Below are 24,938 nucleotides of genomic sequence, written 5' to 3'. Positions count from 1 at the left end.
TATTAGGTATTATAGAGTGATAATGCTTTAATACATATATTAATTGTTAAGTCATTTCATATTTGGTAAATATAGATTTCATAATGTTTAAATTATTTATGAAATAGGTAGGTACAATAATAATTAACGTGAAAACAAAATATATGTATTCTAATATTAAAATTAAATATATTTTGAATAAAAAATATAACATTTAGTACTTGATACACCAATAATATAAAGGGATCTGATTTTTATTTTTAAACATTTGTTTTATATAATTCGTATTTTTAGTATTGTTTTATTACTCCCAAGTATTAACAAAATATTATGTGGTATATACCAAAACAATAGTAACTGTACAAAATATCACATAGTAGATACCAAAATAAAATAACAGTTCAAACGTCAAACATCAAACCTTCAGCAAACGTACATGCAATAACATGTTATATTCTGAATTATTATTATTAAACGTAGTTGGTTGGATTACTTGGATTTTAAGAGCTTTATCTGAAGGTTATACCAAATACTAACAATATACTAAATTAATAACCATTATATATCTGTAAAAGTCTTCAACGAGTTCGTGTTACACAATTTTTACAATGTAATCATTGTTTAACTGCAAATTGGGATACTAAAGACGAAAATCCAATTGTAGAAATAATGAAATAACCTCATAGTTATGGTATCTCATTTCAAAACAGTAGGCACGTGTGACATAAACCGAACAGTAACATGAATTTGCGGTTTCTAGAATCTATGAGTATATTATGGTCCAGACACTCAAAGAAGAGCACGAGTTTTTTTCATAATTTTTGCAGTGAAAAGGGGAAAAATCTCGTTTCACTCTCTCCCTTTTACATTTCGCAATGATAGTGTTGTGGCCAACCTAAAAGCTTTAGTTGCGACCGCCCTCGGCTGGCCACTGTCGTTATTAGTTTCGGATTAACAAAAGGGATGCCCCAGGAATGTGATCACGGAATGCAGACCTCGTCGGAATCATAACCAAAAACAACAATTATTTTAACAGCATAAATCACTAAGGAGAACATACAACAACGGAATGCTTATCTCTTACGGTACATAAAACAAGGGTTTAGGTTTTGAACTGGAGGGGAAGTTGAATTTTCAAAAATATGGACCATTAACGTACATATGGGAAAAATAATTTAAAACAAGTATTTTTTTTTCTATATACTATATTTTACAGTATACGAGTAAGTGTTCACAAATAACGTGTTTAACTGTACCGTTTGTTAACACTTTTAAAATTTAAACTCACATGAATAAACCGAAATTTTAAATCGTACACCGTGTGTAAACAGTAGAATAATTAATAAATAATTTCAAGAAGCTTCTATTAAAACAACAGAACTAAAATATCACTAAAAACTTTACTTGTATAATCGCGGTAAATTGACTAAAAATGTCGGGCCGGAAAATAACCGTATGACAGGTCCACAAGTATAAATTATATTTTTCAAATGAACTATTCTCGTTTCCACTCAAATTACAAACTAGATTCACTTTTCTACCAGAAAATATGCAAATAATCAAAATATTTTTACTGCCTCGAAAAATTATGACAGTTATACCAAAAAAAGCTTAAAAACACTCACATTATTATTAAATCAATATTTTATCATAGCCTCGTTTAGAATATAAAATATTTAAACAAATTTTATAAAAGATTTATGGTTTAAAATAAAATAAAAATTAACTGCCTAATGTATAATACTATATCACTATGTATTAGACTACTATTAGTACAACCAATGATACCAAAAAAAATTACGTGGACACACAAATAAATATTTTCAAATAATTTGTAATATAAGTACATCGGTTCAGAGTCTTAATAAGACTTTCTGAGTATCCCCAGCATGGGCTAATTTGTCGCTGTCTAATTAAAATTATATAATTTTTATTATAAACACATAACATATATCATTGAATATCATATATTTAAACAAATAGTCTAGTTTACTCTATTAAAGATAAATTTTTATAGAAGTATGAATTAATAACACCGTAAAATTATTTATGGTAAAATAGTAATAAACATACAATACTTTTGGCTTCAGTCATTTAAAATCTCATCAAAATCATAAAAATCATAACTTAATTTCTAAAACAAGTCTTTAATCATGTTGATACTTATAATTTCTGTTAGACTACAACACAGATTCGCTATAGCCTATCGATATCGCTGGCATTGAGATATTTTAGTTATGATACGATTACATGAATAAAATAATAATTTGTCCATAACATGGGTCAAGCACCATCTGTTGGTGGTGTTCTCTGAATACAAACGACCTAAAAATCACAAAAGCTCCCCTCTATATACATATATAGTCTCCCTACAAAATTGTTGCCATTATTTCCAGTTTTTGAAGCTCCAATTGCGAATTAAATGTAAAATGTAACCCAAGTCAAATAAATAAAAAAGGACGATATCTTACATTTAAATAAATACAAACGACTTTTCAGCAATAAATAATCTAACTGCCAAAAATATTGCCATATTATCATCAAATTTAAACATTCTGTTTCGATTAATTTTAAACTACTTACATTATATTTATGTTTTTATTTCAGAATGTAATATATACACACATTAAAATATATGTACCTATATAAAGAATTAAATTATATATATATATATATATAAATTAAAGTTTTCTTGTAAGATACGATTTAACGATGGATGATTATTGTCAATCCAATTAAATTTATCAGCGTATAAAAGACATTAAAAACGTATAAATATAAATCCAAAATCCAAAAGCTAAATATATCTCTAATGGATTTTGAAAATAAAATAAGTATATTTCCATTATAATAGATGTAATATGGTGAAGTTTAATGTATAAAGATTAGAATGGAAAATATTGAATTTTTAATATTTTGATGTAGTTTCCACATATATGTAGGTATAATAAAAATTTTTTTAAACCAAAAATATTAGTAATATAATGGATAAACTTAAAAGAATAATTTAAATATTTAGATTTAAATGTAAATGTGTTTATTTTATTTATTTCATAAATCTACTCCGGAAAAAAAGCTTTTGTTGAAAGCTCAACAATATTTATGGAGGGTCCGAGAAATATAGATCTTATACACCCTAAATAACAGCATTCGAACCGGACGGACACTATATCCCGTGTTCTGGGAATAATTCGTTTTTGGTACTAAGGCGTTAGATGTTAGGGAGGTATATTTGAATCAGAATAAAACGATAAATCGGTTTTCCGGAACAAACAAACTGTATAAATGAGCATGAATAAAGAAAACATTTGGAATGTTCCTTCAGCGAAATCGGTAGGAATAATGTTCAAAACCTATTAACAATTTATCGAATGCCATTGATATTTACACATAAATAACAAGTTTAAACATACGTCAATATTGTTTGTTAAAATAAGACCATGGCTATTGTAGTTATAGGTATAACAATATACATTATTATAGTATGCAACTATATGCAATATGCATTGCACCAAGTGATTAAATCTGAACAAGTAACTTTCAATACATCAAAAATTAGTTACATTTTTTTTAAATACCGCGGTTCCTAAAAAAAATGTAGTTTCGAACACTTCACGTCACTTTAGTTTTCGCAAACAGAATAGGCGTAACAAATGCCATCACTTACATTGTTTACACACGCCTAACAAACGCTTTACCCTTAAACTCAGTTTAACACTGTCGTTTTCGTACCTACCTATTGATAAATTATTGTTATTTCAGATAAGTATTAAATCACAGAATCGTACGTGCATAACGAGCGGAACAACAACTGTCGGCAGCGACAAATATGTTTCATCTGCGATCACAATAACGACAGCTAACACAATTTAATACCCATCGAACGTGAATTAAATACACAGTACGTGCATAAATGCAATATTATTTTAATAACACGAATCGAACCATACGCAATTTATTCATATTTTCATATTTCCCCGAGTATAAGAGATTAAGAAATTTACCACAACTTTTTTTTTAGTTTTTTAAACAAAATAATTTATTAACATAAAGATACCTTCTACCTCTTAGATATTATATTATTATTATATATTTTACCTGTTCAACGTGGTGGGTGGTGAATCGTATAGGTCCGTAAGCATGTAGTCTAGATCATTGGCAACGGCACTCAACAACTGTAACATAAATGTAGAGCGAAAAAGTATAAGAAAAAACATCAAGAATTAAGTGTCCTAATGTTTACAGCAAAGAGTAGTCATGGTAACTGGGAAAATACCGCGTATGGTATAATATAATACTGATGATAATGTGTATGAATTACTTTTTATATAAGTTCCCTTCTGTTTTTTTTATCTTGTAAAAAAAATTCGTCATGATAAGCCTATGACAGCTTTTACGATCAAATATGATCCTAAATATATATTTTGTTTGTGATCTTTATTATTTACAATTAATGTTGGCTTTAAACTTTTTTTATCATAATAAAATGGATTTCAATTATCAATTATAAAATAACAACAACTATTTGATTACAATATTAAAAACTAAACACAATATTTTAATTTCATTGAATTTACAAAAAATAATTTGTAATCAATATTTGTAATAAAAAAAATATTTATTCTTCTAAAAATTCCAATAGAAACTTAGAACTCTATACTGACTTTATAAATTGTATAAAAATTTAAAAATTCTTAAATCTGAACCTATTTAGTGTAAAAACACATGATTAACGATAATATAAACACATCATAATACACCGTAACAGTAAAATATAACTTAAAATACCTACTAAAAAAATTCTAATTCTAATTCTAAGAACAATATTCAAATTTAATAAACAAAATACATATATAAGTAAATTAGTGAGAAGCAAGTTATGTCATAAACATAATACATAGGTAAATGTATATGTACGCAGTGTTGAGTATTATATTTTTTAATTAATCTGACGCTTACATTATTTAAACATTTATAATTTTAAAATTAGGAACTTTTATAAGACGCTTTTCAGATATTTAAATATTTATAACTTTCTAATCAAAAATTATCCGGTATACCAACTTTATTTTATAGCTAATATAAAACACAATGGTAACTAAATAACTAAATAACTTGTATTAAAATATTCAATTCATATTCCTTATCAGACTTATATAAAACATAAATATTATAAATTAAAAAATTTATAATTATATGATATTTATCATGTATGTATATCATTATATTGTACCTATATTTTTAAATCATGAAATGAGCTTTTTTAATTAGAATTTCAATTTTTAAAATTTTTTATTAAAAGTAATGGTATTTTTCATATTTTAAAATAATTTAACTAATTAAAGCTTTAAATTAAATATCAACCATTCACTGATTGTATCTTTGCACATTTAACTCAAACTTATTTGAAGTTTAATTATAAACATATTATATTATTGTTATTCGTACTATCTAGAGAGAAAACTTTAATAACATATATACCTAATAATGATAAATATTTAGGAACAAAAAATTGTTCATATAGCTACTTTACTAAATTGGAAAAGTTATTTATGAAGGGATAATATTAGTTTTTCAGTGTATAAAATAGTTCTCAATGATTTTATCTTTATATAACTTCTTCTAATAGGATAACGTTATTTTCTTTTATACGTTCATAATAAAAAAAAAGCGGGTAAGTGGGTATCACTCTGCTGTACATTGGGGGTGGGGTGGGCCTCTGATTATGGTAGGTTAAATTTGAATGCCTAACCTATCGATAGGTATCATTGTATACGAAAAACGATTCTGAACGGAGACGGTTTATCTGTCTAGGATATATTATAGATTATTAAAAATTTCAAATCATAGATTTAAAAAGAAATTTTTTTATGAATTTCTAGCTTAAAATAATTTGCGAATTTTTGTGATTTTTACGTATGTTATCAAAATTTAAATTTAAATGCTTGTAAAAAAAAAAATGTGACTATGCATTTCTTTTATTTTTTAAATGCTATTGTAAAAATATATTATGAGCCTTGTATTATATTCTCATATCTTAGAATTAAAAAGAAAAACTTTTATGAATTTCTATCTAAGATAATTTGAACATTGCCGTAATTTTTATGTATTTAGTCAAAATTTGAGCTGTAAATGCTTATAAAAAAATTTGTGACTATATATTTCTATTATTTTTCAACTTCTATTGTAAAAATATGTTAGGAGCTTTGTATTAAATTTTCAAATCTTAGATATAAAAGGAAAATACTTTAAGAATTTCTAGTTTAAAATAATTTGCGAATTTTCGTGATTTTTACGTATTTTGTCAAAATTCAAACTTTGAATGCTTTTAAAAAAAATTATGCATATATATATATATATATATATATTATAAAAATTCCCGTTTTTCTGTCATTTTTTTTTGTTTTTCTCGATTTTTTTGAAAACTATTGGAAAATGTTTACTTTTGACCTCTATAATGCATCAAGGATATTCACTTTTACATCGGAAACCACTCCCAAAGTTTGAAATTGAAGCATTATTTCGACTAGTTATGCTGTACACAGACACAAAAACAAAAAAACACATAATTGTAAAATCAATACATTCATCATTTCGTTCAGAATCTAAAACAGGGCTAATATTGATATAATATAAATTATAAACTATACTAGATATCATTCAAACAGCAATATATTTGATTTTTAGGTGAGATTAATTTACAATAATAATTGTATGATCAAAATAAACGAGAAATATTTACAATTTTACCAACCAAAAATTAATTTACTTTAAATTGGATGGTTCAATAAAACCTTCTAACTACCGATTAGAATTAAAACAGCTTTTTTTTTACATAATAAAAAGTAAGTTTATAAAAATATAAATCAATTAACCATTATAACCAATTACGAAATACAAAAAGACATATAAATCCAACATTTTTAAAGTTTGTTGATTTCATTTTTTGCTGTACCTACAGATGTGTATGACAATTAAATTGTCAGATAATCAAATCAGTGAAATACAATTATTTAAAACATGTAGGACAAGACAACTTGATTGATTTTTCTTGGAAATGCCGAGTGTCACGCAAAGAGAAATTGTCACTGACAGTTTAAGCTGCTTGTCTAAGAAAAAAATGTTCAAACCGGATCGCGTATCATTCGGCTTTCAAGCCCTCGGTGTAACTTTACACGAGTCTTGAATATAAAAATAAAAAACAGAATGAGAAAGCTACACAAGACCGACTCTTGGGAGAAACAGGGGAAAAAGGCTTTTGCAACAATACGTCACAAAAACGTAATTCACGTGATGTGCAAAAAAAAAACAACTATTATTGGGGGAAAGAATATACACAATATACGATTCAATTACGTGTTCCATGTGCATTGCCGAGATTGCAGTTTTCATTAACGTCAGTAGTTTTCTGCTACAATTTTGAAACAAACGAGACAGTTAATTGAGGACATAGTAAATACAATTTTTCCAAATACTAGTTTTTTCTATGAACATTGGAATTTAATAATAGATGTGTCCAATGTTGGAATGGTTTTAAAATAAACCTAACCAGATAGGTATATTAAAATCGGATATACGTTAATAATTTTATATATTTTTTTTTTTTTTTGAATGTAAGAATATAGAGTATGTTTTATGATTTTGAATTAATTAATAACATGAGTGTTATAGAAAATAATAAATAATAATTATATGAATTATTAAATATGTAATCATTTAGTAAAAATAAAAAGTATACGACTATATAACTCTATTTTAAAAAACAAATAATCGAAACTTTTTAATAAAAAATACAATATCTAATAAACTAAATAGGTAGGGCAATGTATAATATATATTATTATGAACAAATTTATATTTCTTACAAAACTGTAGTAAAGTATAAGTGAAACTATAAATACAATACCGTTTAGTTTCGCTTTACAACAATTCATATTGATATTTAACACATTTTTGCCCATTCTTAATAAGTAAAAAGTTCCAAAAGTTTAAGCTATAGGTACGTTGGATTGAAATTTTATCTATTTCAAAGATAATATAGGATATTTAATATGATTTTTTTTTGTTCTATAAGAAAGACTTAAATTATATTTTGAAAAATAAAAAAATATATATCAATAACTAATAAGTGTGGTTTTCACTGAGCTCTACTCGGAGGTTTTTTTTGCTCTATGATAAATTTATTATCATTTTTTGTAAAATTTACAATATCAATAATATATAATCTATCATGTACATAGCACAGCAAGAAAAAATACAAAAGTGAGCAATAAATTTTTACCCTGTTCTGTTTAATTATTATATAAATTTGATCAATACACCAACTATTGAGTATTGAATAAAATGATTGTTTATTATAAACAGTGTTATAAAAAAAAATAGTCTGTTTACGGAAAAAATAATTTTATTTCCCTAAAGTTTGTTTTAGTTTATTTTCGGAATTTTGTTTTAACGAGGGCTAAGAAGCGGAAAGTCGTTTATGTAAATGCAAAACAAAATCAACGAAATCCTTCCATGGCTGCAAGTACCTACCCGCACTATTGTTGATGGAATATTACAAAACAGTGGATGTGCGGAAGAGATTTGTTTTGGTGTGAGAGAAATCATAAAGAATACTACCACCACTATCCTACGTATTATTTTATATTTATATATATATAAATACATAAGGGGTAGGAAAATATGTAAATATCTGAATGAAGCAAGGGCGGCGGTTATGAAACCTCGTTTCGGGTTAAACGCGAAAAATATGCTAAGATCACGGAAGTTATCTTAAGGCGGACCAAAAGAGAATTGAATAAACGGAATACTTTTGCATACACTACGTGATATTGCACCTGCAAAAAATCTGGCACACACACACATATATATAACATATACATAGTAAATATATAAACATTATACATGTACATATATACAATAACGATACAACAGCCACAGCACATAAATCATACATCACGACCAAGATTTATTTTCATATTAATATTAAATACGTGAAAATCATATATATTGCATAATATCCAAGCAAAAAAATGTATGATATAGGTATTATAAAATATAATTTATGTTATTTTAATGATTGGGGATATTTTAAAATTTTCTTAAATGTGGTTTTATGCTAGTTGTTTTTTTTTCTTTTTTATTCCATTAAGGAGTAAGGATAACTTATGAAGAATCTTATTGTTACCGAATATCTTTTTACAGCCTTAAGTATCAAAATTACAATTTTATGAATTGTTTTCGATGCTTTAATTACTATATTAAATGGTTAAAGATTTTCGTAATTTTGGAATATTTCGTTAATGATTAAGTTTTAAGCAAGTATACAAAAATATATATATGACCATGTATTTTCAATGAACAATAAAATTTTCATACAATGAAGTCTTGTGGACATCACAAAAATGTCTTACTGACGAAATTCGTTAAATAGAATTAAATATATAAAATTTCAATTTAGTTTGGTTACCGAAATAATTTTGTTAAACAGAGAATTTGTTAAATGGTCGATGTATGAAAGTTTCAATGTTTTTTAGTTGAGATTTCAAAACAATTTGAACTCGTATCACGAAGTACTACTGCATTTTCTTGTTTCTTTGATCAACAAATAAGTAGGTATGTCACTTTCTTTAGATCACAATAATCAATAGATGGTTAGTTATCAAAATTTTAACTCAGCATTTTTATTCTCAGATTTTGTTCTACAAATCAACATGGATATTGTTTAAACATATGAAAAAAGATTAAATTATGTGCTTTAACGAAGATTCTGACTCCAATCTAGTACAATAAATGACAAAAAATAATAATAAATCAAACATTACTTCAAAATAGATCAAATACATTTATTTTTAATACCTTTCAGGATAGGACGATATATTTGGACCTTCAGGCTATTTGCACGGTAGAATATTATATCAATACGAATATTTTGAAAACGATAGTCCTACGACTCCCTTTTTAAATAAGATACAAATAATGATATGGTTTTTCCCCTCGTAAGTCGACTCATCAGTATAGAAATATTACAACAAAAGTTCATCCTTATCCCCCATTAAAAGAATAAAACATTAAGCCTGTAAAAATAATTATAATGCTTTTTAAGTACTATACACAATATTATGATTATAGAGTACAAAATAATAAACCGTATACATGTCTTACAATTACATTTTATCTATTCTATCTATTTATTGTATTAAGAATCTATTCACCCCAAAGTGTCTAAAATATGCACATATAATAATTATATACAGACTTAAAACTGTAGGATTATCGATAAAAAATTTATGATTTTCTTAAACAACTACATTGGTTAGGTTAGGTTAGGTTTATTAAACAATATATTGAGATTACCACACATTTAATGGACTTAATATAATTTATAATTAACTACAGTCTACATTTTCTAGAGAGTAGAAATAACAAGAATAATGAAAAAAAAAGTATTGTAGAATTAAACAATGCATATATTATTCTACAATCATACATTTATTACATAGGTATATAATATCATCACTTTATTTTAAATCTATATATATACGTTGATTGATAAGTAAATAAAAAAGTAGCCATAAATGCGCTAGCATTTTGTAGTTCCTATCATCATAATTATGATCATACTAAGATAAACAATTAGGTGTGACTTGGTGAGGCGCGGTCGTATGCTCTACTTCGAAAACGCACTGAGCATACGTACCAGCCGCAGTTGCTAGCTCCCGGATGGGTAACCACTCGGGATTTTTAGCAACATTTCTTTGCCACACATACACAAACACGTGTTACAACCCTACCCACTTAAGAAACTACAACCAAATACACAAAAATAACCCCTACCGTACCACCCCACACCCGCGGATTCCCCTAACAAAAAAATTGTGTGTAAACAGATTTTTTTAATGTTTCAGTATAATTTTATAAAACTAAAAAAAAATATTCAACAATTCTACATTTTATAGATTGAATGCATTGTTATTCATCATAAAAATTATATTTTCTAAAGTGGCTTTATATATTATATTAAAATTCGAATGATATATTTAATATCATTTTAATCTAAATGTTTAATTTAATTATGACTCTTCAGTTAACACTCAAAACTAAAAAACCATAAAATACTTTTGCGTTCTCTCTGCAAAAAGGTCGTTATTCTCGAGTACCGCTTACTCGGTGACTTTATTTTTACAAGCAAAAAAGGGGGAAAACATGTAGCCAAAGACCGATGACCTAACGGTATGTACTCGAAATGGATTCTGTCTGAATTTTAGGGATAAATTCGTACAACTGAAACTTTATAAATCGCTATTAGCAAACGCAGGTCGTTTTGTATATTATGAACCAACTGACGACGAAGGGAGTGATCAGAGTGGAAAGAGGCAATATTAACGAAACCTGGACAAAACGTAATGCTCCTTTCCAGTTCGAAGGTAAGCCCAATTTGTCTTCACACAACGTTTCCCCTTTTATATGAAGAAATTCAACAATATTTCACATTGAAATTGCACACACTTATAGTCTTCCCAAAGGGGTAAATCAAATTCAAAAAACGATGAATTTATCTTCAGACACTACAAAATGTTTCTAACATGTGTTACAGATGTGTGAGCTTCGCTCTGACTCTATGATCCTATAAATGTCGAATCATATATATTATTGTATATAAATAATGCTATAACGCTAACGCTATAAGTATTCAATAATTATAATCGTATTATTTTCAAACGTTTCTTCCCTTAGCGCAAAGTTATACAAATAAAATAAAGAAATTACTTTTGTATAGAATGAAGGATGAAAAAATTGATTATAAGAGATTTAAAAATCACAAAATTAAAACGTATTATTTTAGTTGAATACAAGTCTTTATACGTTATACTTTAGTATTCATTACCTATATCCAATGACCTAATAATAAAGAAATACAATGTATAATAAATATAATAATAACCTACAATATACACTTCAAGTTTACCGTAACAATGTAACATATTTTATACCTATGTACGAATAAATTTAATAATTTAAATCAGGTTTCATAGGTGCAAAATTAGTTTATAATTAATATTATATAATTTATACAAATGTACAATAGGTAATTATAATTGTTTTATTTATACGAGGTTATAATAAGCCATCCAAAAGTTAGAAAATATTATAATATTTATAGGTACGTCACTACTACCGAACATTTATGAAAAAAATCTTATACATTTTAATAATGTTTACATAAATTTTGTTTTAAATCATTGAAATTACTTATACTAATACTCAGTCCATAGAACAAAACTAAATATAGGAAACTATGGTAGTAAACTGTGACCCCATGCGTCACTTTTGTAGGGGTGTCCATTTTTTATATAGATACACGATACACCTAACTGCGTCAAAAAATTTAAATTATAAATTATAAATAACAATATTAGGATATTATATTATAAGGATATTTGGACCAAAAAGAAATGCTCTGGGGGACTTCGAATTAAGAACAAACCGAGAAGTAGAAGAACTATATGGGTGAAACAAATATAATTGGAGTCTTTAAGAGTAGTAGACTGGGATGGGCTGGTCATGTATGGAGATCCGGAGGCCCGATAGGATTGGCCACAGACTGGAAGCCGGACACAAGAAGGCCGAGAGGACGACCCAGACAGCGGTGGAAAGACAGGATTGCAAAAGATGCATCGAGACTGGGAGTGAATGACGGAAAAGAACTAGCTCAAGATAGAGATAGATGGAGGCAAGTGGTTGTTGCGGCAATGGACCTAAATGGCCCGTAAAAGCCAAAAGAAAAAAAAAATAACAATATTTTTAATTTTATAATCAAATTTTTATTTAAGGTATATTATGATGCTAACTTATTTTCTAATAACTATAAACTTGAGGTGAATATAATAGATAAAAATATCTGTGACTTATCTTGGTATAGGCTACCTTTATTTCGTAACTTGTTCGCTGTATAAGTATAAAAACAAAAATCTTTAGAACTATTCAATTAATTTATATAATTGTATATTATGCAACTATCATTACAGCAAAAGTAAAATATACATCCAAACAGCATAACTAGTTTTTTCAAAGAATACATGACTAAAAAAACTTTTACAAAATAATTGTATAGCCATGAAATTGAATTAAAGACACTTGAAAAGTGAATTTTTAAACAAAACTTACAAGTTCTAGCAAATGCTTATTTTATTGGAAAGTCTTGGAAAATCCAAATATATAGGTAAACATTTCTTGCAAACTTCTAAACGAGATTTTATTTTGTTAGTTCCCGCATACATACGATTATTAATGATATTTTAGGTATATTCTTATAAAATATAAATTAATGCGGAATTAAACACATTGTTTTTTTTTTTGTTCATAGATTACGTAAAAAATTAGGATTTTAATTTTATAAAATTCATCAGAAACGCTCTTACATTAAAGTGAAATATTTTTTTAAATAAAGGAACAGCTTGAACCAGCTATTACCTAATTCTTGAGCAGTGGTCACGTTATTTTCATCGTATAATATATTATACCATTGTCCATTACACCATTACACTAGTAAGCTATTACACTTACCAACATAGAGTGATAAAAAAAGTATTTTAAAGAATAAAAATAAATTTTATGTTTTAAAAGAAAGAAATATTTTTTTGAATCTTTATTATTTATTACGTAAATTTTAACCTTTTCAAGTGCAAATTAAAGCTCTTAAAAGTATCTTTTTAGTACTATAACTTTCAAGCCCTGCTTTATAAGTAATTAAAGAATATAATTGAATTACCCCTACCTGCCTATAATATTAAATAAAAACAGATACTTTAAAAACCCGAATTTCAATTTAACATTATTACTAAGTTTGTGGGTATGTTTAAATATTACTATAGGTAATTAAACAATAATTTGCTCTGAAACAGTAGCACAAAACCATTATTTTTTTATTTAAGTTAAAATTAAAATTTGAATTATATATTTTTTTTAATGTGTTGAACGACTAGAAAATATGAAGCTATTAGTCGCTATCTTAAACCTTAAAAAGTAAGTAGTCTATGTAAATTACAAAGTCATTATTTTTCAATGAAATAAAATTAAATCTAATCTAATAGATCATAAAAAATTATACCAATATATATATATATATATAGTTTAATTTAGTTCAATATTATATTCTTGAACCTTAAAATGTGTTTGAGCAAAGTTGATGAAATTAAATTTTGAAATTTCAAAATATAATAATATATACTACTAAATTTGATAACTGTTCTATTCTATGAACCATGTTTTCATTTTAATTTATCAAACAATAGAATAATAGATACAATATTAAATAATGTTTTTTTTTAAAGAATAAAAGAACTCTTCAGTCTCTTCACTTGTTTTATAGCTAACACATACGCCCTTACCATACTTGATTAAAAATTGTGAACTCTTCTTTTATTATTTAAAGAACAACGTTTCATAAAGCATAAATTCAAACACTAACAATATATTTCAAATGTTATCTTAATATATAAATAAACCCATACGTAAGGAAACTAAACATTTTTTTTTCTGTTATAAACAAAAACAACTTAAACACCAATATTTATAGGTTCAAAATTACTTCTTACCGCTGCAGTCGATGTACGTGCATCATACAATAATGTGTATTGTATTGTACACTATCGTAGTTATAATGCCTGTACCTCAACTAGGTATATAATAATATATTTATAGTGGCATATATACATAGACGAATCGTGTTTACAATACTACAATCCACAGATTTATACAATATTAAATATAGAAATAAATATTGTATATATTACCTATGGTACAATTTGCAACTTTATTAAAAAAATCTATTCTAGAATTATCATTATTGATATTGAATTATCAGAACAATTAAAAATGAATAGAGTTTAAGAAACCTCAAAGAACAAAAACAATTTTTACCTATAAAACCATATGAGTATAATACGTAGGTAGGAAATCGAAATTACAAAACTCTAGATTCTAGAATTATTTTCAGAAATTTTTTCAGATAAAAAATTTTAAAAACAAAATTAGGAATACATAATTATTGTACATCAGTAGCAAATTAATTATTTTAATATTCGAATAAATACTAAGTGTACCTAAATAAATAATAAAAAATAAATATGCGTAATGGCCTGGATCAGATGCCGGATTATACACAGATGTTAATTTACATAGAAATGGCGTTTAAACATCGATTACGACAAGCTGTCCGGTCAACCTTAAATGAGTTGCAAGTATATATGAGAAAAAAACCCTACCCTTTTTGGAATATTCATTGTAGTTAACATTCATCATGTGATCTAACTAATTACTCACGTACATCGTATAGTAATCAAACAGTTGATAACATTCTATAAATTGATAAATATTATTATGATAAATATACATTTTTGACTTATTATGCATTTGTTTTTCACCAAATTTATGTAATTACATGAAAATCGAACGTAAAAATATAATATATTGTTAAGTCATAAAATACGAGTGAATTATTTATAAATTTGTGAAGGACAAATAAAAAATTTGAAGTTGTTTGTGTAGGTACGTAATGTTACATTTTTCTCAAGTTACCTATTTCAAAAATATAGTTTTTTATTTGAATATTTTTGTTTTGTTTTTAAAGATACTCAAAACAAAAACACCGTGATTAGTAGTGATTCGTATTTCTTAAAAACATATAGGTACCTATGCTTTAAAAATATTTTTTACGAAAACATTTATATTTTACTTAACTTGAGTAGGTATATAAATATCAAGGAAGTTTACTTTATGACACGTTTAAAATAAATTCTTGAATTTCGTCCAAATTTATGCATAAAAACTTATTAAAATGATTCAAAAACAAAATTTCAAATTAATTATATAAGGGGGGACAACTACTATAAATGTAACTGGATTTATATAGTTTTAGAAATATACTTCTAGAAATACTGGCATACTATCAAAGACCAAAGTATCAACACGTACTAACTAAAATGAAAACGTCATGAGTTATAAACGGAATTCGTCATCTTTTTAATTTTAACAAAGTTGAATCATAGTTCTTGAAATTAATCTTGAATTGATCTGAGAATTGTGAATTTCGATCATGAAGAATAATCAATGTTTTAATGTTAAAAATTAAAATAAATATTAATGATGACGTTAGTCTAAGTAATTATATTATACCTACTTAATACATGCTATATTTAAACTATCTGCAATCTTACAAATCTTATAAATTACTGAATTATGCTAGTAAACTATTAACATAAACATATCAAAGGACAAATTAATTCTTTCCCAATGCTTTAACATTTCTAATACGTAAACATAATTAATTTTAGCTTTATATGATATTATTCAACTCGCAACTTATTTGTTAACTTAGGTTGTAATTTTTCAAATACTTACTTAATTAATCTTATAAATTTAAATAAGCTTTTTTAGACTTTTAGATCATTTTTATAACAAATAGATAATTTTGAAAAAATTATAAAACCATATTTTATTGTTACAAAAAAAATAATTGTTCATAATAAAATGTATTTTATTCTATGTACACTTTATAAATACAACAAAAGAAGTACAGATGTTAAGCTTTTATTTTTATTTTTTTCTAATAAATACATTAATTACAAAATTTAAAATTAATTACTATTAAAAAAATGTACCTTATAACATGATCAACATAATAAACTTGTAAATTAGTCATTATTTGGCTTAAGGACTTTTAGAATTATTATGTTTCTCCTTAGATAGTTAAATAAAGACTACCTAATTATAGTTTATACAGAGCTGTACCCATGACATTTTTTGAGAATAAACAAAATTACTAAGATGTCAATAAGTAGGTACCAAAATACTTCCATATAGTACCATATTATATTAAAATGTATACCCATAATTTAGTAAAAATTTCTTGAGAGAATACAGTGTTAAAGATGAAGAATTTACATAAAAAAATATTAGTAAAACCAGTAAACCAGAATTTAAGGTTAACTAATAAAATATATTTGAGCCATATTTTTTATTAATAAATAATGGACCTATTGCTTAGCATCAGTATATATTATGAATATAATAATGTAATAATAATTACAATTAAATTATCAAAATTAACACACCATTTCTTTATTTTTATATGTTCAAAAGTCAAAATATTATTGTATTGATTTTTAGTATCACCTGACAAAAAATTATATCTCTTTTTTTAATTCAGGATAGGTGATTATGATTGCATTTGATTAGAGGGCCCACACAACATTTTTAAGAAAAAATTTACTGGTAAGAAAAATTGGTTAATGTTATGGTAAATTTACAACATTCACGACTTTAATGGTATATATATATATAGTATACAGTATGGAAATACCCCTGCTTAAATAAATTAATAGATATAAGAAATCAAAAAAAGAATTCAAAATTTTATTTAACATATTTTTAAATAATTTAAGGCTTTTTGATTATTAAAGCACTTTTTCACATTATTTAGCTTTAAAGTTCTTATTTTTAACTATTCTGTGAATAAAAAAAATAAATTTAAATGAAATATAAGAATTTAAACTATAATACAACATTGTGTAACTATTAAATTCTTTTTGGCTTATTCATACAAAAAGATTTATCCTCAAACTTTGATAAAGAAGCAATATAACTATGCAAAATAGAAAAAAAAAAAATACTATACAGAGAAAAATTTAAATAAAAATTTGATACATACTATTTCAGTATTTTTTACTCATATTAACGTCCAAGTATAAAAGTAAGTACATTTCATTAGAAAATCGCATAACTAATATGTTGAACGTTTGATTTTGATCTGATACATATCAATTAGCTTAATTTTTTCCTTCAGTATCTTGTAGTATTTGAAAAAATTATTAATTAAAATAAATAATTATCATAGGTATAATAATATTATTGATATTATCCATTGGTTTTAACTATTAGATTTAAATTCAAAATATAACAATATTTTTATTATGAAACAAGGAATGTTTAAATCCAACAGCATCTCAAACTATATTATAGTTCTAGAAGGGTCAGCACTCGGTCAATATGACTTCTAAATTATTTACATAATTTAAGAGGACGCCACACCCGCATGTGTTGTCTTCGTCATTCAAGTGCGTAACATGGCAAATTTTATGCTCAGCAGTTCCAATTTAGCTCCATTAGTTTACAACTTGAAGTAAATTGACCTCTTATAAGAATTAAAGGTAACATTATTATCTAGGTTTTCACAGATGCTTTTTTATTATATTTCAATTTTGAAGCGAGTTATGAGTATTTTTAAAACTGTGAATTGCTTGTATATCTTAAAATACTCATAACTCGCTTCAAAATTGTAATATAATAAAAAAGCCTCTGTGAAAACCTAGATAATAATGTTACCTTTAATTCTTATAAGAGGTCAATTTACTCCAAGTTTTGAACTAACGGAGCTAAATTGGAACTGCTGAGCATAAAATTTGCCATGTTACGAACTTGAAAGACGAAGACAGCACATGCGGGTGTGGCGTCCTCTTAAGTAATAGAACTAGATTGGAAGAAGTAAACAAATAACCAATATAATTAAATTTAGAAGAAAAAAAATGTTATACATTATGTATGTAAGCTTTCATTGTTAATAACTGACAACTGTTTACAAATAGCCAACGATAGCTAGATCCCAATGTATTTCTTGATTCATAATTAAATATAAAATAAATAATTGTGACCTGTACCTATATTATAACATTACATGTTATCTGTCAACTGACATAGTAACATCTAATCAGATAATTTAAAACAAACTTATTACTAATTATTAGTTTCCAACTAACTATAGTAATGATTTCTAAGTGGATATAGTGATTAAAAATAGTAAAATTCAAATAAAATTAAATAAAGATGTTCCATTAATTAATTTAACCTACCTATATGATATAATTATTTCTAATATTTGTCTGTATACTTCAAAAATGTATCAAATAAAATAAATACCTTAATGTTTACTAAAAATGTTTAAAACAATATAATAAGTTATTATTATTAGTAACCAATCAAAATATCTATAGTAATAGTAATAGTATCATTAACATTTTAAATTATACAATAAAACATTATAACATTGACTTTATAGGTATTATATGTGAATATGTTATTCTACATTTGACAAACATATCAATTATCATTTCTTTATCAATAATAATTATAATCTTGTAGCAAGTCTTTAGAAGTATATTAACTAGGTAATAACGATCATTAAATTTAAGTTTATCAATAAATAATTACTTACCAATAAAGTCATAAGTATCTATCAAATAATAATTAATAATAACGCATAGGTAGTTTTATGTTGTTGTGTCTTATATTTATTATACTATTTCATAGTATAATATTATAAAATACAATAGTATTAAACTACAGAAAATGTATCATTATTATACAGTTTTCAAATGTTTATATTATTAATGTGTAAAACAGACTAATATAAATCACCTTAATCAAATACATAACAAGTAATAAAACTACAACACATATTATCTAATACCTAGTTGATTTCTCTGTTTAAATCATGAAAATAGTTGCAAGTACTCACCAGCATATAAGAGGAACCGGCAGCGGCAACCGGTCTCTGTTCTTCGTTATCCGCACAGTCATCAGCCATATTCTCGTCGGCGAGCTAAATACCAAAGAAACTATCAATATAAGTACTATACCATTATGATAAATGACAATAATAGGATGCACGTTTGTAAAAGCACAATGTTTCAACTGAATCATAAGAAAAATATGCACTTACCATACTTTGACAATAGAGTTTACATGAGTACTTCTATGGATGTATAGCCGACGTGAAAACACGTCACAGTCGTATTTTAATCTTGCTGGTGAACGCTTTGAACGGGACAGACCGCAAATAATATAGCGAAGTGAGATTTTTAGACCAAAAAAATTATGTTTACCTACCTACGATTTATTTTTTTTTCGTTTTTAAATATAACCGACAACCGCCGGAATTCGTATTCGAGACGGTCGCCGACAATAACATTACAATTTACAATTGCAATAATAAATAATAATAACAACGATGAAACGGCCCGAAGTTTTGCGTATGGTACCCCGATCAACAGGTCATGATAAGGTGATAATGAAAAAAATAATAATAAATAAATAACAATACATATGTGTATAATGGTGTATTATGTTACGGCAGTGAAGGAAAAAAATTCCCCGACGACGACGTAGCCGGACACAGTGTGACCGGCGGCGCGCGCACCGATTCGGGATGTGTGGGCCGAGCCGGTTTGTACTTTGTAGTCTGTACACTGCACTACTGCAGACCGCAGTCTGCGACTGTGGCTGACGCTGAATATCCAGACACGATATTTTAAAATGTACCTATTAGATATACGTTATAATATCGCCAATATTGAGTAATCGGGTATTTTGGGTTTCTGGAAAGTTTAATGTGTACAATGTAATTACTTTCCTTCAATTTTTTTTCCTATCCCTTAATTGTTTAATTAATTAAAATAACTACAATCTACATACAACATACCTATTTAAAATAATCATTAAAACAAATATTCAGATTGAAGATTGTATAATATAATTGTTTAGTGGCTTAAATTGTAGTTTTAATTTTATTGACTTCGTAATTGGCAGTAAATTGTGGTCACGATAAATGACGAGTATACCTAATGATAAATAAAAATGTATTTATACAAAATTAAAACAGGGTAATGGCGTTAATTAATTCCCTAATTTGATACTTATTGTTATTAATTTTGAACTTATGCAAATGATTTGATTATCTTATGCTACACGGGAATACAATTATTATTTATTATAATATTACGTAATTAAGGACATTAAGATTTCATAAACCCAACGCAATATTCAATACGAATAAAAAGGTTATTATTTTAATACCATTATTGCATTAATATATGAATTATTAACAATCAATTTATTACAATTAACTTAAAACATTTTTTGAAATCTTTTAATATATATATATGATACTTTAAGCTAAAACTGGTTTTATTGTCTAAATTCCAAAGTCTATAAGTTTTTGTAAACGTCATATCAAAACAAACTAGTCGAAACTGTTTTATTAGTGGGTACAAAATAGATTTTGTTGGTCACCTACGACCTATACCTATTCCACATTACTACATGGCATATTTTAATTTTACCGTGATAGCACATAACGTAATTTATAAAATTTAAGAATTACATAAATTTTATCGTTTAGAGTCTAAATTTTCTATTAATTCTTATAAATAACACTTGAAATTAATTCGTAAAAAGACGCTTTTGTATATATTTCCAATTCCAATATAATTTAGGTCTCGTTGGTCGTATTTGATTTACATTTATACTTTAGCCAAAAAAGAGCAAAGGCAAAATGCTATTCCATATTTGGCATGATACTAAAATATTATTCTACTATATATGTATATTTTGTTGTGTTTATTCAGGAGATATTTTGAAAAATATGTAATAATAGCTGGCATTGCTGTCCATGACTAAAATTAGATTTTTCAAATTTTTCATTATTTCAAAAATATATTTCTACCAATCTGGAAAAAGTCCATGTATGAGCTACCCTTTAGATGCCCAAGAGATTGAAAATAAGCATAAATACCCTCTATCTCTATTGATATAACTTTTAATTAAAACGGTCCAGTAGTAAGTAAGTACCTACCTATTTGAGTATATTAATTTCGGATAAACTAATTAGTGAACTACAATATGTTAACATCCGTATTTAGCTGTATCGCCTGTATCTATTACCACTTCAACCGTAAAAAATATGAAATTTATTAGGCTATTTAGGGCAAGGTTGTTAAAAAAAAACAAATAAAAGTTTAAAACAAAAAACCACGTTTTAAAAAAACCGATTAATAAAACCCTATAAATGATAATAGTAAATTAGGTAATAAGTTTTGTGGGATAGTTTGCTAATCAGAGTTGAACACAGTATTTCGTTTCAACTAATATATACATCGTGATTCGTGATATTATCATAGAACAATATATTATATATATTTTTAAACTTATTTGTTATTCATACTTATGTAGATTTTGACGCTGACGTGGTGCGAATGGTGCGATCAAAATAATATGCGTGGGGTAGAGCTTATTTTAAGTTATGGAGTTTTATCTACAACAAATAACAATTGGCCCTATTGCTTTGGAGTTTGGATGCCATCGTTTATAAAGTTGAAATCGTTAATTTTCAACAAAAAAATCATTTAAAAAAAGTATCCCGCAGAGTAGAAAAAATCCATAGGTTATTTTAATTTAAAATTTACTTAAAATATTGTTTTTTATTGATGTTTAAAACGTCTGTTTTAATCGTTTCAAACAAAATCAATATATTTTTTGTGATGTTTTAAACATGTTTTAAACAAACGTTTTAAACAAACATAACAACTCTGTTTTAGGGTATCTTGAATTTAGTGTACCTTACTTCACAGTTCATGGGTACCTAAATCGGCATCGGTGTCCCTCGCTTTGTGAATTACCTAAATACTAATAAAACTTGACCATTGGATTGGATAATATAGCACTTGGTATTGACTATTGAGTAAAGCCTTAAAAATGCTGGGTTCTGTTCGACGCTCTTGTTATGACACTTTTTACTTAACGACTTTATTACGATATTTATCTTATTATATACGGTAAATGTTGGAGTATTGCTCAATAAATACATTCATTTTGTACGGTATTGGTTCATATTTAGGTAATAGGCAGGCGGTAATGGAAAGAGTCGACTTAGGCTTTACGTTATCAGTCAGTCAAAAAATCACTTTCAGTTTCCCGAATCTTTCTTTCTGTTAAACCACAGATTCTTAATCTTTTCTGGTCCATGGACCCCTTTGATGTATAAAATATAATCACGGACCCCCACCAAAAAAAAATATATTTAAATAAATGTAAAAATGAAATTTTTATTTTTATTATTTTTTAATGATAAATCTAATACATAATACTACTAATAACAAAATCTATATTAGATTATTATGAATGATTATTCATAATAATCACTTTCTTATAGTCATATACAATTTCTAATGTGACATTTGTTGTTGTTTTGATTGCAATATTGCCTTGAAATCTGGGACCGTATTGGACAGATCAACGCGCATATCATCCTTAATGTCCAATCGATTTCTTGATTTAGTTTTAATTGTGACCATTGTGGAAAATCCAGACTCACAAAGATAGGTAGTAACGAATGGAATCAAAAATTTCATTGCCGTGGATACAGCTCGTGGATAAGCCATCGTCAACGAACACAAAAATTCGATTAGATTTTTTGTTTGAAAGTCGTGGCGTGCCATTTATTTTGATCTTAAATCAATTAGTTCATCTTTAACGAGATCTGAGTCATCAATAGTATTTAAGTCCACGAGAAAAGGATTGCGTAACCATATTTCTGATTTCGAAAATGTAGATGTGATGATGATATCGGGAATTTCCTTCTTTATCAACGCTGTGAAACCAGATGATTTACCAAGCATCGAAGGAGCACCATCGGTGCACAGCGAACCGAGTTTTCTTTTATAATTTAATTGATGTTTAGAAAAAAAATTAGTAATCATTTCAAACACGTAAATTAGCCTTGTAGTTTTCAAAAGTGGTTGACAAAATAAAAATTCTTCTTTACTAGTTTCAGAATATATGTAACGTACAAAAACTAATAATTGGCTGCATTGAGAGATATCTGTACTTTCGTCCAACTGCATACTGAATGGAAAAGGGGTTGAATCTAATTCCCGAATTACTTGTCCCAAAATGTTAGTGGACATATCAGAAATCCTAGAATTTATAGTATCATTTGATAAAGGTATAGCTTCAATTTTCTTTCGTTGTTCCAAACCACATACTAATTCTACCATTTCTAATGCACATGGTTTTATTAGTGACTCGCCAATTGTATGTGGTTTTTTACTTCTAGCAATGCGGTAAGCTACTTTGTAAGATGCTTCGAGACATGGTTTTTGCGGAGGTACAAATCCAAGTTTGGGTAATGTACCGGCTTTTTCAAAACGTGCTTTTTTTATTTGAAATTCTTCCAGACTATCTGACGCATGTTGAGGATGTACCGAAGCAAGATGTTCTTTAAGCTTTGTTGGTTTCATGCTGCCATTTGCAAGTATTTTTCCGCAGATAAAACATTGTGGTTTTTGTGTACCATCGCGTTCGGTAATAGATGTAAAACCAAACGACGTATAAGAGTCATCGTACTTTCTTTTTTTCGACATTGTAATAATTATTAAAATGTAAAAAATATAAAAATAAAATGGTGTGAAAACTAGAGTGAATATTATAACGACGGTTGAGACGGACAATGCACAATGCGACGGCGACAGGTCAGCTGAAGTGATGGGTATTGCATTGGTATTGGGGTTTCCATGTTCAATTGAAATGCTCGTTAGATTGTATTGTTATATGCCCGTATATTATTTTACGATTCGAATAACTTTATCGTTTATATGACATAATGGGAATTACCCGTTTCCGCCAAAATTTGAAATTACCGATTCCGCCATCGCCCGTTTCCGCCAATTTAAAAAAGGTTCGATTCCCGTTTCCACCAATCTACCTGCTATGGAATAATATAATTATTATTCATAGTTAATAAATTTAAAGTGTTTTGGTTCATCGTCGATCGTAAAAATGTTTTAATTAATTCCAATTCACTAAAACTACGCACACATGATGCGTTAGTAGGTACATAAGGAGATGTTAGATACAAATGAGCAATAAGCGATAGTCATAATTGTACACATTAATCTATGATAGTGGCGACTTAAAATACACACATACATACAATATATATTAGGCACCCATCCATACATACTCTATAAAATATATATTTATTACTTAAATATGGAATCATTGTATATAAATCGATAAGATTGAAACTACCGATAAGAACATTTTTTACTCCATAAAACTACTATATC

The 24,938-nt window shown here is 26.6% G+C and overlaps 2 protein-coding genes across 3 annotated transcripts in view; both read right to left on the bottom strand.

The window, feature by feature from the left end:
* spri (Src homology 2 domain-containing protein sprint) overlaps positions 1-20,080 on the bottom strand; it is a 93,775-nt gene extending 73,695 nt beyond the window's left edge. For both annotated transcript variants that reach the window (XM_089225519.1, XM_015520195.2), the window contains exons 1-3: positions 19,757-20,080; positions 19,553-19,636; positions 4,078-4,154 (exon numbers count right to left, since the gene is read on the bottom strand). In XM_089225519.1, coding sequence (XP_089081645.1) covers positions 4,078-4,154; positions 19,553-19,636; positions 19,757-19,759 — 164 coding nt within the window. In that variant the 5' untranslated portion in view covers positions 19,760-20,080. The remainder of the gene's footprint in view (positions 1-4,077; positions 4,155-19,552; positions 19,637-19,756) is intronic.
* Positions 20,081-23,309: 3,229 nt separating this feature from the next.
* Positions 23,310-24,233, bottom strand: LOC107170151 (protein ZBED8-like). The gene has a single exon (XM_015520192.1). It carries the CDS (start codon positions 24,231-24,233, stop codon positions 23,310-23,312), a length of 924 nt encoding a protein of 307 aa, XP_015375678.1.
* Between the last annotated feature and the right edge of the window lie 705 nt (positions 24,234-24,938).

Source organism: Diuraphis noxia, unplaced genomic scaffold (assembly GCF_037042655.1).
Source record: "Diuraphis noxia isolate RWA-SAM2 unplaced genomic scaffold, SU_Dnox_SAM2 contig0004, whole genome shotgun sequence".
Lineage (NCBI taxonomy): Eukaryota > Metazoa > Arthropoda > Insecta > Hemiptera > Aphididae > Diuraphis > Diuraphis noxia.
The sequence above is the reverse complement of the archived record's forward strand: the minus strand, read 5'-3'. Positions and strand labels throughout refer to the sequence as shown.